The sequence below is a fragment of the Tachypleus tridentatus genome, chromosome 9, assembly GCF_004210375.1.
Source record: "Tachypleus tridentatus isolate NWPU-2018 chromosome 9, ASM421037v1, whole genome shotgun sequence".
NCBI classification, from domain to species: Eukaryota; Metazoa; Arthropoda; class Merostomata; order Xiphosura; family Limulidae; genus Tachypleus; species Tachypleus tridentatus.
Window position 1 is genome coordinate 47,436,845 of NC_134833.1, and position 18,637 is coordinate 47,455,481.

Consider the following 18,637-nt stretch of genomic DNA (forward strand, 5'->3'; position numbering starts at 1 on the left):
AGTGAGAAAAAAGAAAACTGAAGCATTACGTCTTCAAACAGCACAGAGGGAAATTACGTATGTAGGTCTAATAACTTGAATCTTGATGCCTCTCATTTTATTTTTTTTTTTTTATAGAAATGACTTGTACAGAGAGTTAGCGAGATAAATTGTTTAGGATATTTTCAGTCACAACAGTTTAGTGACATTTTTTCAGATAAACAGCACTAGACAGAGCTACAATGTTATTAACACCATATTACATGAGAAATTAATAATTCTTCCTTTCTGATTATCTTTTCTTAGGCATTATCATGGTGGTTCGTGACACAATAACTTCAGGTGCACAAAAAATAAATGTATTGTTTGATTGTTGCTTTGAAACTGAAAACTATTAAGAAAAGTAACTAAAACTAACTAAATCATATCAATGCATTCTCTACATTTGTTCAAATGTTTGGTACTTTCATAATTGCAAAAATAAGTTACCAGGCAGATAAAAAGCAGATAGTAGGGTTGAACGTTTTTTGTTTTTTTTCCAGAAGTTACAAATATGCTTTTCATACAGGGATAGCTGATTTTTTAACCTTCAAAATGCTGATTAGGCAAGAACTTTTTAAACCCAAATTGCTTTTCCAAGTGATCTCTAATAACATATTCCAACAACACATTAACAGTTACAATAATCTGGCCATCAAGCTTCTTTCTTTTCAACTAAACATGATATTGAAAATATTTTAATTATCTGAATCATGAGTAAAATCTTGGAAGCATATGCTAATTGTTTGATTTTGGATTCTTCTGAAGAATTATAATTCTCCATTTCACCTGTATCATGATCTCATTTTCAGTTTTATCTATTACTTTGTATATACAGGTGGATGGAACTACATCACATTTACTTGGTGCATGCCAAACAATGCTTTATCTTTCCTTGAATCTCAAATTAATGTGTTCTTTTAAATGTCAGCCTTCTGACAGTTAAGCCAACATAAAAGCCCCCATATATTGGGCAGAATAATCCATAAATGACATATCAATGTTGAGAATAACCTACATTTGAGACAAATATAATAGGGCAATCAGTTTTGTGAATCTGAGATAGCCTGTAAAGTGTGTTTGCATGATTTTATATTGTTAGAAGTATAATCAACCATGGCATTAATTTTCTTGAAATTCTGCAATTATTTAGAAAGAGTGGTAGTGATACTAATTATGCGTTACTTTGTCAATGTATTCTTCTTTATTTAAAATAGCTGTGTCCTTTCCTTTGCTGATTTAATAATAACAATGCCACTGTTAGATTTAAGTGTCTAGGGCTATGCTTTCTTTTTTTCTGATGTTAAAATATTTGTTCCCACATTTACAGTCAAGTAACCTCACGAGGGTGGTGCTGCTGATAAGTGCTCTAATATTATTCAAGATTTTGTTACAAAGTGGTTAAAAGTTACAAGTTTTGAGTTTTCTTAAGAAGAGTTGAAATGCAACAAAGTACTAGCTTTCACAGTTAAACTAACAATCTGTAGTGTAACAGTTTTAGATATCAAACAAACAATCAAAGACACAGAACATTATTAAGAAAAAAAAAACTGTTACTATACAACATTCAAATAACATAATTCACACAGGCTTTTGCCTAGCTCACAGGCTATCCAGAGTGTAAAGTTAAAATTATATAGTAGAATGCTAAGGTTTAAATAAAATTCAATTACTTAAATATCATGTAAAAGTAATTATATCTTTAATAATTGTTAAATTGAGCTTATTTTGAACAATTAAAAGTCTCTTCACCCATAGCATAATCTTGTTTTCAACTTTAATGATTACTTTCAACATAATAAAGAGATGGGACCACATCACATTCACCTAGTACATGCTAAAAATGCTTGAACTGTCCTTGATTCTAGAATAAGTGTTCTTTTACACAATCATGCTATCATTCCAGTCATACAAACACAAGCACTCCCACAAATACTAGGCAGCAGAATTCATAAATTGCATGTGACTGTTGATGGGACTCAATCTTTGAATACGAAAACATTTTGAATTCTTAACAGAGGCTTAAATCACACTTAATGCAAACTTTTGGATAGACTCTGTTGTTTACAGCATTTAATTTTAATAACAGTTTGAACCTAACAACTAAATTTGAATACAGAACATCCCAGTAGAATTTAAGCAATTCAAACCTGTGTGAGCAGGTTTAAAATTTGTTTTACATTACAGCAGTATTTAAGCAACTCAAATTTGTCTGAAATGGTTCACAGTTTATCTCTCGATAGCTTAATAAGGTAAGCTATGATTTATAGTAGTTGCATAATATATATGAACTTGTGGGGGTTTGCAACTCTTACTTTTTGGCACACTTGAATTTAAAATGTGTGTAAACTTCCCTCTTTTAAACAAACTCAGTTCTACATTCCACTTAAAGTTATCATTATTCTAGTGAACATAAAAAAAATAATCTCACACTGATGAGAAGAAAAAATTATACTACACATTTGAAAATTTATGAGGAATAAGACAACAAAAGAAGCACAACTGGAAGAATATTTTGTATTATCTAGTGACAAGCTAAGACTTCAACATATCAATCATTATTGTTGAGATTTTATCTGTTTATCCAGTAGTTAGGATGTTTACTTAATAGAAAACCCCTTCACTACAAGGAAGCTGTGCTCTTTACTTTTTAAGATATCAAATGGAGTTCCAAAGAAAGTTCGCTACCAAACACTGTGTGGTATCTGCTCAATTATAATGTAGTAGTAGTATACTTTTTGAGTTAAAGTAATATTTAGTAGTGAGATGCCTAATTACTTGGCTTAACAGTTGAGCTGTTTTATCATATTTGTGAAAAAGAACATGCATGCCTGCAAGATAAACAGCTAAGACAGATGACATCCTTGATAACTGATGGTTGGTCTCAGCTGTTCATGATAACTGAGAATTCTGAACCCATTTATGCCTTTGGCAAATACTAATTTGCAAAATTCTTTAAGAACTTCAATATACTACCTATCTAGGTACTATGTATAAGCAACCTCATTCAAATAATGTATCATGTTTTTGAGACATAAACAGTCTTTCAGTGGGGAGATAGAGTAGAAGAGTGTCAGTAGAGGTACATAATATTGGAAATACATTTTCAGTTTGATAATATGTACCTCCACTGACAATATAACAACAATCCTACATTGAGAAAGTGGAAGGGCCAGTGCAAGTAAGATCTATACCGAAAGCATCTGTATAGAACAGGAATGTATCAAGATAAAAACATTGGTACAAGTGCAGAACAACTATACTGTTATCCAGACCTTAGTCCCTGTATCAAAGACAGAACAGAATGAATAATCATCAGTATAGGCAAGCCCCAACCAAATCGCCAAGGTTCCACAACTCGAGGTTGAAATTAAGGAGTCATGGTACCGATATCCCACATTGGTAGCAAGGACTATTGGACCACAATGTTTTATATACATGCATACATTTCAGACTGGATCCCAATCTGCAGCCATAGAATATGTTTCACACCACCAAAATTGCAATGAGAAAGTAAGCAACACTGAAGTGCATAAAAAGCAATATCTTTGACTCAAAATGATGGGATTTGTATGTTGTTCTGAACACAAGGAGCAGAACTATCTCTACAACAATTATGGAGATTCATCTTCACTCTCCAACCAAGTGAGCAAGGAGTATTCCACTTGCCCCTTAAAATATGGAGAAAACATGGAACCTGTTCTCAACCAAGGACTGAGGATGAGATCACTTTGCATTTAGAATTATGAGGAGATAGTGGACTTCCTTCAATGAAGTGTCACTCCTACTGACATCTGGGAAACACATCCAGGAACCTCAGTAGGAGGGCTCCAACTTCATCCTCTTCTCCAAGAGTGGAGGAACACACTTGAATACTCCAGAGAAAAAGCCTCTGTCTGCCACTTCAGCAGTTGGTAACATAGGTTGGTAAGGACTTATGGATCCAATGAAAAATAAAGGGACCCTGCAAATAAAAAGAGTATGTGATTGAAAAAGATACACCTCTCTGGTTAAAGCCTAAAATATGTCATCAAAATAGTTATAGAGGTTGATTTGGTGTTTTATGGTGGCAAAGCAATTAGGCTATCTGTACCAAACGTCCGCTAAAAATCTAAAGTAAAATTATTAAAATTCATAAAAGGAAATTAACGTAAAATGAGGCAAAGTTTAATTTTTGAATTAAAAACATAGATAGCATTAAATCCAATTTAATTAAAAAACTAAAAACATTTCTAAGATGGAAAGTGTCACCATCACCAATAACACTGTCTAATGTTATGGATAAACCTTGGAACAGAACATGTTTAAAATGGTGCTATCATTGAGAGTCATAATGATAGCAAGACAGTAAAAATGTGACTTATTGTGACCTAAGTGTTACACAGACAACACATTGGTGCATCAGTCCCAGATAAAAGAAAATGACAAGTTAATAAAACTGTCACCAATGTGTAGCATAGTTAGAACAACTTCCTCTTCCCTCAATATAGGGTTTTCTTTTCTGAAAAAGCTTGTTTTCACATTGCTCACTCCAAATTGACTGCCAACTGGCACGGAGTTGAGCCTTGAATACAGGACCATAGTCCATGCATGGAACAGGTACAGTGGTGATAATGCTACAGCAGGCAGATTTAGCTGCTGTGCCAACACGTCTGTTTCTGCTAATAACAACATGGCCTAGTATCCAGAAAAACTGGATAGAAGTAGAAGTTAAAGAGAAATAAGCCAGTCGGTTTTGAATATTGGCAAGAACAGGGTGAGAACTAACGTGAAGCAATTCCAGGGTTAGTAGAGAACTAAGCGAGTCAGTATAAACAGTGCAATTTGAGTACTGCTTAGTTTCTATGTGATCCAGGGCAAGATAAATGGCATACAGTTTTAGCAGTGAACACAGAAACTGTAGAGGGGATTCTATGTGCAACCACCGAACCACAACAAACCATGGCAGAGCCCACATAGTCACCTAATTTTGAACCATCTGTGTAAATAGGAATGAAAGGATGGTTTGAAAGATGTTCAGCAAATAACAGACAGTATTTCCAACCGAGAGTGTCTTCGTTTCTCAGATGACCTAAAAATAGGTCACATTTGGAGACTGTAAGTAACCATGGTGGGATGAACTGACCAGTGGATACAGCAATGCTATCAAAGAACAGACCCAATTCATCTAACTGCACCTGGATAACAAGGCCAAAAGGAAGAAAAACACAACCACAGGTGGGATGTTTTGGTAAGGAAGGAAGTTTCAAAGCATACAGTAAAGACAATTGCAAACAGCAGAGGTGCAAAGGAGGTTCATGACACTCTGTGTATAGGCCAAGAACTGGAAAAACGCAGAAAGCCCCGATGCAGAGCTGATGTCCCTGATGATGAACAAGGTTCAACATTTTTATGGCCAAGGTCCTGGCAGAGCCATAGACCAGTGATCCATAGTCTAGATTCGATCAAATTAGAGCAGGATATATCTTTAACACAGAACATCAACCTGCTCCACAAGTGGTGGAAGAGAGGACACAGAGGATGTTCAGTGCTCTTGTACATTTGGCCTGTAGCTGCTTGATGTGTGGTATAAAGGTCAGCTTATGGACAAAGAGAAGCCCGAAGAACTATGTCTCAGAGACCACATATAGTACAGCTTCACCAATACAGAGTTCAGGATCAGGGTGAACATCCTGTTGATGGCGAAAGTGCATGCAAACGATTTTAAAGAGAGAGAAGTTAAAACTGTTTGCTGTGGTCCACTTCAGTAAACAATTGAGGGCAGTCTGTAACTGCTGTTCAATATACCTCATGTTCGATGACTGACATGAAATGTAAAAGTCAATGGTGAGAGGGAGTTGTTCAGTGATGGCATTAATTTTTATACTAAAAAGTGTAACATTCAAAAGAACAGGAAAGTGTCAAACCCACACAAACTTGGAATCTCCTGTCTATTAAAATATTTTAAATAAAAATTGACAAATGGCCATATAACCCATACGAATGGTGGTCTCACAATATGTCATACCTCCATGTTGTATCATAAGCCTTCTCAATGTCAAAGAATATTGATACAAAATGTTGTTGTTTGAGAAAGGCTTCTCTGACTGATGTTTCAAGTCGAATCAGGTAATCCACGCTGTCTTCGAAACCCACAATGGGTGGGCAAGAAGAGGTTGTTTGATTTAAGAAACCAAACAAAACGAGCATTAACCATCCTCTCTTAGATCTTACAGAGACAGCTTGTCAAAGCAATTGGATAGTAGTTTGAAGGAATCTTGAGATCCTTTCCAGGCTTTGAGAAAGGTAAGACAATAACCTGGCACTAGGTATCAGGAAAAACATTCTCCTGCCAGATATGGTTAAAAATAATTAGAAGAATAGCAAGAGAAGCAGGAGATAGATGATGTAGTATTTCATGGTGTATATCATCAGGTCCAACTGATGAAGGGCCAGTTTGAGTTTCACCAGTGTAAAGAGCCAATTATAGTCACAGAGACAATCAGCTCAAAAGGAAAGAGGTGGTCACTCTGCCCGAGTCTTGAAGACTCAAAAGGTGGAAGAAGAAGCAGCAGTGCAAGATACCTGGCAAAAGCTTTCAGGTAAAGTATCAGCAATGCTCCGGGTATCAGCTACTTCCTGGCCATCAGATAGCATTATTGAGAGGGGGACAGAATTATATACGAGGTTCCTGATTAATAAGTGTTAATCCCAATTACAGCTTCAAGGTTACAGTATACAAATAATAGCAAGCCAATAATATATACCTTCTCTTGGTGCATCACAATAGTTGCATTTACAGGCATAAAGAGAGTGTCTAGAAATTTCATTCTGTAAAACAATACTGATGATACACTAGTGTTCACATGTACACATATACTGACAATAATGGAATGTACTATACTACTGATAATCTTAAAGTTTACAAATCATATAAAAATATTATCATTTCACAAGCAGTATGACACAGGGAGGTGAAACTTCTCTTCATTGTTATGAGTACAATGCAAATAGCAGTTGTCACATGAGCACTATAGGCTCTGTGGTTTTTGTTGTTTTTTTTCCTATATTTCCCATGGGTATAGATGGGCCAGGTAATCACAGTGCAACTCATTTAACCAACTTGAAACTCACAAGTGTGAAGAGAAGCAAAGAAGTGAAATGTTATTATACCAAAGGATGGAATGCTAAAGCAACTCTCATGGAATACTGTAAATTGGAGATAATTTGTTTTCAGTTTATGTTTATGTTCCTAAAAAAAAAAAAAAAAACTTAGGCAAAAAATGCACTTGTGACAAAACACATGTAGGCAGACTACTGATGCTTAGTGAAACAATCACTAAGATCAATCATGTCACAGTAGGACAAGTTGGCACGAGTGTACATTACATTGCCCAGTGTCTGTATTTGCCAATATCAGCTATTTTGCAGATTAATGTCCCAATATCAATGCATCCTCATCCCACTCACTAAAAACCACCTGGCAAGTCTGTCTCATGTTTAGCAAGACAGTGTTTCTTGCATGCAGTGTACATAAAGTATCTTGCATCCAATTCTTTACTAACTAAATTACCAGAACATCAACTCCCTGAAAGGCAACTCTCCACCCAATTCATTCTTTCCACTAATTAAAAAGGACTTTCAAGTCCAGCCTGTAACTCAGCATGTTGATTTAACTAAACAGCTTGATTTAATGCTGTATGAATACAATTCACTAATCTTACCTCAATAATTACATCTCATACTTCACAAAACATGCATCTGTTGTTATATTATTATTTCTTTCACAAATCTTAGAAAGATTTTGTTAAATATTTGTAGCTCAGTGCACCACTTACAATAAAGTGGAAGAGATAAAAAGCAACCTTCCTTAACTGTGACTTGAAAATATGTCCCTTGGATTACACTGTTGTCTAAAGTTTGATATTACATCTACTGCACTGCCAAGGTTTTTACATTCATGACACCAAGTCCTTCAATCATTTCATTACAGCCTTCTTTTCAGAATAATATTAATACTTTTTAATATATATACTTAACAACCAGCATCTATGCAAAAATAATGAAAACAATCTGTTTTAAATAAATAAGTATAATTTTGTGGGTATTTCAAGTCTGGAAATACTGACAGATTAATGTATTTAAGAATCTAGAAAGTTAGATGTACTGGTAAATAAATACTCATGTGATAAAGATTTTACTCCAGGACTTTTCCTTGAGTAAATCATGTGTTCAAATCATAAAATATATATACTAACTTTTTTCATGTATTGCCTTGCTATAGTACTTAGATAATAAGCACAAGAAAGTCCACTGATACCTCCTCCAAGTACAACTGCAGTGGCCATTTTTCTAGGTTGGGTAAATTAAAAAAAAAGATAATGTATTATTAAATAATCTACATTAAACAGCATTCCAGCACATATAAAACAAAAGCAAATCATCTTATTAAACCTTTGCATACAGGTGAGAGTAATTTGACTGACCTTGTAACCCAAAGTAACAAATCACCCAATAAAAGCTCAAGGCAAGTTAGGGGTAAACAAAACTATTTAGCTACATTACATAGCACATACTTTTCTTGAAGGGATGCTTTATTGTTTTTAAGTTTTCTTATTTAACTTAGTGAGTTCCTAATTTTTACATTTTTGTTACATTTGTCAAAAATATAACAATTAATGAAGTGTACATAAAAACGAAGGAATTTAGTACTTATTTTAGCCTTTTAGCTTTTTGTACTTGGGTACATGGTTCAGTAAAACTGTTAACTCTCACTAAGTTAATTGTCAAAAAATTATTCATCTAGCATTCAAATATACATCAAATATTGGAGTAGAAATTTACCAAATTACTACACTTTATGACTTTCTAACATATAAACAGGTTAAAAACATTTCATCACAACAAGATATCAACTTCTACTACAAAAACAAACAGGCAATTGTCTGATCTATGCCATGCAGAATTTGCTCTCTGTTGGTTATAAATGTATCAAATGGCAGTTGCAGAGAGAAATACAAATATTTCTTAAAAGACAGAGAATATGGGATAAAGCTACACAAATATGAGTTCAACAAATACACCATCCCAGTAAAAAAAAAGAATGGGTTGAAATTTTAAATTCTTGCTTGTCATCATCAATAGCATGTCTTTCTAACTGTTTAAACATCTGAATACCTTGTAAGCAATGAGCATAAATCTATAAATCATGTGACTAAGGAGCGCATGCTGGATTTATTTCAACATTTCCTTTTTATATTAAAACTTGGATAATAAAAAATATGAATTATAAATAATGGTTTGATGACAAATTAATTAATATACACTGATAACGAAGTAGTTTACATTTAGAATGTAACTCTATAAACATGTTATGGCAAAAATGAACACAATAATCACATTAATTCTGAGCTTGTTGAGAAAAATTATAAAATTTTAAGAATGATAAGTCTCTTAGGCCAGATAACTGTTTCTCAAGAATTGTGATAGAGGTTAAGAATTGAATATATAAGCCACTTACTACAATTTTTGTAAATACTTGAATAGCAAGTAAATGCCAGAAGACTTGCAGCTGGTTAAAGTTTCTCCTCTTTTCAAGGGAATGGTAAAAACTGTTCCAGTACTTATAAGCTTGTTAGTCTCACATCAGTTGTGGAAAAAGTTGTTTAAAGTCTAATAACAAATGTTTTGCAAATTTATCTAATATTGTTTGAAATGTTGTTGGATAGGTAACATGGCCTTAATATTCTTTGACATTCAGTGCAGAGGTTACCATTTGTGAAGATGAAGACAAAGGATCAAATTCAGTGTATCTTGATTTTTAGAAAGCATTTAACAAGGTGCCTCATAAAAAACATACTAAAAAGTTTTTTTTAATGTGTGAGGGACAGGTTTAGCTGTTTGATAAAAAATACTATCTGGATGGAAGAGAGCAGAGAACAGTTAAATAGAAACAAGTTCCAACCAGTGGCCATTTTTCTAGGTTGGCTAAATTAAAAAAAAAAAGATAATGTATTATTAAATAATCTATATTAAACAGCATTCCAGCTCAAAATTACTGAGGTTCTGCTACTCAGGATTAGAATTAAGGAGTCTTGTTCCTTATATCCTATGTTGGTTGATAGAGAAATTAGACTGCAATGTTACATATACATACATAGATATATATAGACACACACACATAATACCATTCATCAACAGATGAATTACAATAAATTGTAATTTATTGTATATAACAATAAATTACTTAAATATTTTGATGATATTAAAGTTTCATACAAACGTGTCTATAGCTTCTGAGATCTGACAATCAGTGCCAAATGGTTTTACTACAAAACTGCATCTAGCCTTTTCCATATTTGATGCTGGCTAACTTTTTTTGCAAAAGATTTGTACTTAAAATGCAATTATTTGATTCTAGGTCAAAAACAGCTATGATCCTTTTACAGGTAATAACATTGATCATGAGATAGAAAAACACCTCTCCCTTAATAAGATCCATCAGATCAGTCGGTACTGATTAGCCTCATTTAAAATGCTTGATTCACAATATGATCAAGCACATTTCTGACTAAACCAACAGCTTTCAGAAACTCAGCCTATCCTCCATGCATTCAAGACATATATGACACAACACTCAGAAGTTATCCTTTCTCAAAAACCAAACATTGTTTAAAATATTTTTTCCTGCTGAACTGGTACAGCCATTGTGCCCTTGTTGCCATTGAAAAGAGAGCTAATGCTCTTTAGTCTCTTTAACAGCAGTGTCCCCACTATAATAACTACTATTGAGTTTTTCTTTTCTTCCAGCATTTATTTAATTTGTTGTAATTACTTCAAACCATTCTGTTACAGAAACAGCCTCTTTCACTGACAAGATATAGTGTAACATAGGTTCATCTAAAACCATTGCTATAAATGTTAACATTTTTCTCAATTCAAAATGCATTTCTAATAATACCTACCCTAGCACACATACCTATTACTCGACTAACAGGGATTCTTCTTTACCAACCTATGCATTAGTGTGATGTTTTCTCACTTGCTCCAGTCTTTTATATCCCACTCAATTTCCATTGGCAATATTTTTCTCATGATATTCTCCCCCTATGTTAATGCACCCTCTAATCTAATGCTGTATATAAGCACCTCATTCAGCTAATTCTATCACTTTTGCAAGATTGAGGCCAACCAAACTTCTAGCACCAGCTCTTAGTATGGAAGAAGGGGGAAGGAGTCTCAATGAGATTAAGTATTATTGGAAATAAATTTTCAATTTAGGAAAATGTTAACATCCAAAACATACTTATGTCCACTGACGCTTATAGCTAGAATCCTACATTGACAAGGTAGAAACACTGGTGAGGGCATTATCCATACAGAAAGCATCTACATAAATCATGAGTGTAGCAAGATCAGATTGGGACCCAAGTAGAGGAACCACACTACATCTAGAACAGTATGCTCTGTGCTCTTCATTTTGAACTTAGTACTTGTAAACAAGGATAAAACTGTATGCAAGTAATCATCACTATCAGCTAACCCCAACCAAATTACTGAGGTTCCACTACTCAGGGTTAGAATTAAGGAGTCTTGCTCCTTATATCCTATGTTGGTGGGTAGATAAATTGGACAATGTTACATATACATACATAGATACATATATATAGACACACACACATAATACCAATTGAATCCCAATCTGTAGCCACCGAGTGATGCTTTCTGAAGTGCCAAAATTATAACAAGCAAGCAACCTTCTCCTCCACCTGAAGAAACCCAAAAGACAACAACCCAGATTCAGAATGATGGAGTAATGCATGTCATACTCAACCAAAGGAACAGAATTTATTAAACTGTAATTATGAAGATTCAACCTCACAACCTAATTGAGTGGGCAAGAAGCATTCTACTTACCCCAGAATTATGGGGTGGACATAGAACATCTGTGCTCAACCAAGGATGAAACCATTGTGCATTCAGGATTGCAAAAATATAGTTGAACCCTTCCATGAATAGTGTACAGAACCAGTTTTGATGAAAAGGAAGGGTTTTGCACACCACAACCAAATAGCCAAGCATCAATTTTGAACCAGTATTATGAGCAGGCTTCCATGTAGGCTGGTGCTGTTCCTTCCATCAGCTGGGAAAAATACAGAACCCAATTTTGCCCTTCTTTTCAAGATTTGAAGAAGCCTCCATCCATGATCCCAGTGACTTAAAACTAGGTACAGTAAGAGCTCCCTAACTCCACTAGTAGAATCTAGGGGATAATATGCACTAGGGAACCCTAAGGAACAGTGTTTTGGAAACAATGCAACACATATATTAAGTTCCCTGAAGTTTTTGAAAATGAACAGATCCATTTAACCCAATGATCAACATGGATGGGTAGGATCCCCTTTAGCTTTACTCATGATAGTCCATGAGTGGTAGCTTATTACAGTATGATAATACCACCAATGGTCTTATGGAATACCTCCTTCCTTAAGAACCTGTTGAAACTGGTAGCAAATATAGTGGAATTGTGTTTGCTTGTGTAGAACTGGTTCGATAAAAGCACTTCTGTCTGGGAAACACCCACCACAAAGTGGGATCTAATTAAAATAAGGTAAGATAAGGGACCCAGGAACATAGCAATGAAAACATTCTCCTGTCTGTTTGATATAGTAGAAATGGTTAAAACAGCTACAAGTGATAAGCAAAAACTTTCAGAAGAAAAGACTGCCAGATCAGGCAAATAATGTAAGAGACAGGTACTGGGAGCATGTCCACATACCAGTCTGCAGAATTATCTCCAGTGATAAATTCAACGGGGCTGCTAAGAATAAAGAAAACAGAAACTTGGTGAGATGCAACTCACAGAAAGTACCTTCCCTTCAAAAGTAGTCAGAATAGAAAGAGTTGTTTAGTAACTTTAAAGGTACAAGTGCAGGCAACAAAACCTTCAAGACACTCACTGCACATGACCAAGATTGAAATCTGATTTTACACAGAGAGAAAGAGTGATCAAATGAATCACAGAAAAAGATCCAAACCATTTCCTCTCTTATGGAGTATTGGGTAAAAAGAATTGGTCTGAGGATGTAGAAACAATGAGAAAGCAGTCGGTGGAAAGCAAGCACAAGTCTCTTTGACTGATTGATGTCTTTAAATCAGATACCACAAAAAATAAATGTGCAAGTAAAGGGGATAGATGGTATTTGAGAGTCAGATCACAAGCAGGTTTAGAGAAAAAAAACATCCATAATCTTCCAAGTAGGTACCTGGAATGGTTATATGGGACCAACACTTCAAAAATGAAGAGAGGAATCTGAAGAGTACTGGGGACTCAAAAAATATGTAGACATAATCAAACAAATAATGGTTGACACCACAGATAGAAAAGAATTCACCCTCCCCTCAATGCAACATTGCCAACATGTATGTCGTTACTGTTGATAAAAATGTATTTTTTTTAACTAACCAGAAACTGAGATGTACATGAAAACCTTATAAATTAAATACCAATGCCATATGAAAGACAGAATAACTACTGCACCAGAAGCTTCAGCTTCTGGATAGCCAGGTGTATCATTACAGCAAGAGCCTAAAAAGAAGTAGAAAAGTTGGACACACCAGAAGGTACTGCAAAACCAGAAACCTGGGTGTAGCAGTCAATCTAATAAATCAGTTAAAACAAATCATACTTCTTATTCTGAGCAACATATGAAGTGGAGAAAAGGTTTAAAGTGGCACTCCAACCTTGTCCATACAAAAAACAGTTATTGCCACTGTCCAAAGATGATGTGCTGGAGACCAAGTTGCCAGTAGTTGGGTGATCCAACAACAAACCAACCCATCAAATAGAGTTGCAAAATGATAGCCATTACAACACAACCTTGTAATGCAACACTTATTCTATCATGACAATCTGTGTGGACTGAAACAATAAACCTGCTACCTCAGGCATCACCCATGGAACATGGGAAGCTAAAAGAGTGATATAAGGTCCATGGTTTGAAAACAGGAGCCTTGGTAGGAAATGCAAAACACCACCACTAAATAATCAAGTGAAGCCTGATAATTTACTCATTAAGAAATTCAGATTGTGAAATTTTGCCTGTGAAAGAGCAAGTTGGATGAAAAAATCATACAGAGAACCCTTATCATCCTTGAACAGACTCTGAAATTCCTGAATGTTGCTTGTATATGGCAATATACATGTATATTGAACACTTGTAGCGTTACAGACATGTACAGATGTTATATATTCATTCATGGATGAATCAATAACATAACACAACTGTGAAACAGCATATGGATAAGAATAAAGAATTTCATCTGGAAATTAAAGCTTTGAAATATAAAGTAAACCATCATTATTTATCTGTACAGCAATACTTGAATATATGTTGTACTCAATATTGGTAGAAACACTTTTCAATTTGACACAAATATTTGGCAGGTATTGCAATTTTGTTGAAGAGGTAAGAACACATGGTGATATCAAATCCATAACAGTTTATGCTATCTTTTCCATTTAGCTAATTACTTGTGTGTTCATTTATTTCTATTGATTACCTGTGCTGTTTCTGCTATGGTAGTAGAGAAATTTTCCAAGAACTTCCTTTCTAATAATGTGCACACCTTAATACTTATCATGCAATCCCCAAAATGCATGGTACTTATCTAGTGTTTAATTTGGCTGAAACTGAGCCAGTGGATAAAAGCAAATTGTTGAAAGCCTCATTCAACAACTGGGCTCTAACAAGAATTTGAAACATATTAGCCATAGAGTGTTAAAAGGAAATCCAACAACAGTCAACAAGAGACAAACCTGTACTCCCTGAGTTTCCAACAAAGGTATTAATGCCAGAAGACCCAGTAGAGCTAATCTTTCCCACAGATCAACTACAGATGGCAATCTCAATAATATAGGCTAAATGCATCAAGTCAGAGCTAATGGAGCCTAGTGTAAATCACTGGAAAGTTATAAAATGTCCCATTAGAGGATAAATCATAACACCATCAACATTTATATTGTTGTTTTTTTCTCAAAATGGATCACTATGTAATGAAGCCCATGAAGATTTTTGTGAAATTAAAGTCCAGGAAAAGATCATCAACACAATAGAAATACTCCACTTTGTCAGTCAAAACAGATACGGTGTCAATTATAAGATTATTTCAAATAGCTTAAATCATTGCTTAGGTCAGCAATGGTGCTCCAATACCTGTAGACATTTCATCACCAACTAAACATTCCCAACATCAGTCTCCCAGTGTTTACCTACAGTTCTCAATGATATATTGAACAATAATGATCCAATAATTAAATAATATTTAAGCAGATTTCCATTATTAAATGGCATTGTGAAACTCAAGTTACCAAGTGGGTCAAGAATTAGACTTTTTTTCTTTTTTTTTAAACAGAGTTGGAGGAAGTTTTGAGAGAGATCTGAACCAAGTTGGCTCAACAATGAAACGCCTTAGCACAGGCAGAAAAGAGCATTAGCATCCTAGTGCCATCAGAAGAAAGTTGACAGCCATCTCTGGTGATTCCCAAACTTGGATGAGTTTCTGTATATAATATACTACCTTACCCACTAAGTGCTTGAGTGGAACTAATCTCTAACACATGATTAGCCCAAACCTAGAAATCAACTCACCTTTTCTCTGATGATCTTTCACTATACTCTTGGATCTTGCCAGGTAAATCATTCATCCACATAGCCTCCCCCCCAAAAAAAAAAAAAGAAGAAATCCCAACAGGACCATTTGTCATGCTATCCTTAAACCTCAAAAGTTAATTATATTTACTAAGTTGTAAAGAAACAATCTCATAAAAGATTTTCAAAATCAATTAATGAAATATTTGTTTTAAAATAGAATGAACATGAATTCACTGAGGGGAAAATCTGATTTTACTGATATCTTGAATTTGCTTTTCTGAGGATGTTACACATATGGGTTATAAAAAAAAATTGTATTTTGTGTACTTATCTTTCCAAAAGACCTTTGATAACATGCAAAAGGAGATTAATAAAAAAGCACATTGACAAGAGATGGAGAAAGACTAGTTACATGAAACTGAAAGTGGCTGGTAGAGAGAAACCAATATGGTGTTATAAATGGAGTCCAGTGAACTGTTTCTAGTGGTTTGGCTCAGGAGTCAGTTCTTGTCTTTTCTTCTTCCTATTAACAGTAACAATACTAAAAAGGGGAACTAACATGCAACAAATCAGCAAAGATGCTGATAACTTTTATGTTCCAGGGTATTTCAAAATGCACTGGTGTTGTTGAGGTCCTTTAAATTAACTGACAAGTTTGAAAATAGTTGGAAAATGATCTTTAATTACATTAAGTTCAAGGTAATACATTATGAAAACAGAAACTGGGAGACACAAATATAAATTTTGGCAGGATAAAAGTCATCATAACTGACACAGCTTCATTATTTCAGAGTGATTGATCTTTGGAATGAGTTGTCTTCTGAGTGGTAGATAAATTAATTTAAGGGAGTTCAAGAGAAAGGCAATTACCTTTATGATGAGGGTTTGGTTTAATTTAGTGGACATGATAGCCCAGATGAACCAAAAGGCCCTTTATCATATCTAAATATTATGTTACATTTTATTACTTTTATGATAAGCAACATGTATAACTTCTCAACTTATAATTGAAATAAATCTGTCACTTCTTTGACCAATTCCCCAAATAATTCAATTACTTTGTAAAGTACCAGCATTTCCCTCTCAGATAGCAACACCTACAACTTTAATATCAACAACAACAGTAAATGTTAATAATTTATTGACTAATTTCTTCATCTATGTCATTGATGTAAATTAAAAAGAGCAAAGGCCTTATAACTGAGCCCCATGGCACTCTAACATTAAACTAGTTTGACTAACCTCGATTTATAACAATCCTGTATTTCCTATACAGCCATTTTCCTATTCAATGAGCCAACTTATACCTCACACCTGTAAAGATAATTTTTGATAAGCACTTTATTTCTGTCAAATCTAGAAACTCAAGAAACTAATGGTCTTTATCTGGTATATCATTATGTTATGCCAAACTCTCTCTCCATAAAAGTAACAAAACTTGTGAACAAACAAACTGATGGGATACCTAAGGAAATGATGAGTTTTGGATAAAAAAAAGAAAGAAGAGAATTGGAGCATAACAAATCAATTAATTTTAAAGATCACTGTGAAATAGTGTGATAAATATAGCCTCCAAACTTTATTAATATAATACAAAGAAGAATATGCATAGCTGCTAATATTTTATGTTTGGAATATTAGATAACAAGTTATATTCTCTGAAAAAATATAAATAAAAATTGACCAGATTACCATGCAAGGTTTATCCTTTACTAAATACATGTCCAATTTCATTTTTTAAATACAATACCAAATGTTTGGTGCCAGTACATATTATTTTTACTAGATTTTATGCTACGTTATAAAATTAATGAATACACACTGAGTAATAACGTGACAGTAATAACTGCACACTTAAAAATAAAAATAGCCCTAATAAAGTTACCAGTTTAGAAGTATACTTAACACAATATCAGACACACCAGTACAAACACAACTAATATTTAGTAATTAATAAATCATATAGTTAAACTTTTGTTAACATAAAGTATAATAAACGTTCATGTACAGTTTTTGTTGTATCTTCTATTTCTAACTCTTATTTAAATTCTAATTTCTAGTCTTCCTTTCCTGTTATTTTAGTTTCATTATAATCTTTATAATTTTTTAAAGTTAAAAACAGCGTATCAGTAGCAACACAACCATAAGTATAATTAAGTTTTAAAATTAAATCAGAAAGTTATACTTCCATTGGTTTTGATAACGAATGCCATTACCAATTGTTATAACTCATGTAAAAGTATAACATACGTGGTAATACCTATACAGTAACTATACTAATGAAAATACTAAGTTATATTAATTTTTTCAGTATAATCCGATTTAATTAAATGTAATCACAAAAAGTAACGAACTTTACTATATTATTGTTACTTATGTCAAAAATTAACAACAGCTCACAACTAGTTTTATAAAATAGCAAATTGAATTCAAAAACACACGTACTGCAACATAGCCTTAAACATTATATTTAGTTATAATTTAACTTTAATCGAGTATTTACCATACAGTACACACTGCCGATATACACACTGTGCAATTGAAATTGTTATTCTCGCCTACCAAATCAACAAACACCTTAATCTCGACACCATGCTATGGCATGTAAAGCATTATCGAAAAATAAATGTAAACTCAAGCATTTAAGTTTCTTCAAAAAAATCAACATCTTTTCTTTAGTCCATGCCAAAAAAGAACATCATGTCACAAAATGATTGACAAATGACCATTGAAACATTTCAACGATAAATTCCCTAAAATATTAATACATCAATCTAAAGTGCACAGACACTCCAATCTCTTGGATTGGAGCTTACATGTGATACAATTGTCTTGGAGGTTGATAAACTGATAAATAGTAAAATTTCTATGATAACAAAGTTAAGGGTTTTGGATTGCTATGATATACCAAATATTATGTGTGCATTGGAATGCTGAACAATATCGCCAAGTATAGAAAAGATATATAAAGTAATTGAGTTGTTCTT

The 18,637-nt window shown here is 33.8% G+C and overlaps 1 protein-coding gene across 12 annotated transcripts in view; it reads right to left on the bottom strand.

Moving 5' to 3' along the window:
- Ppox (protoporphyrinogen oxidase) overlaps positions 1-18,240 on the bottom strand; it is a 99,359-nt gene extending 81,119 nt beyond the window's left edge. For 3 of the 12 annotated variants that reach the window (XM_076454187.1, XM_076454188.1, XM_076454189.1), the window contains exons 1-3: positions 18,154-18,238; positions 16,893-16,964; positions 8,256-8,349 (exon numbers count right to left, since the gene is read on the bottom strand). In XM_076454187.1, the coding sequence (XP_076310302.1) occupies positions 8,256-8,345 (90 nt within the window). In that variant the 5' untranslated portion in view covers positions 8,346-8,349; positions 16,893-16,964; positions 18,154-18,238. Of the gene's footprint in view, positions 1-8,255; positions 8,350-9,517; positions 9,670-16,062; positions 16,174-16,892; positions 16,965-18,095 lie in introns of all 12 variants that reach the window. The other 9 variants (XM_076454183.1, XM_076454182.1, XM_076454184.1 and 6 more) reach the window with 9 other exon arrangements.
- Positions 18,241-18,637: the final 397 nt, after the last annotated feature.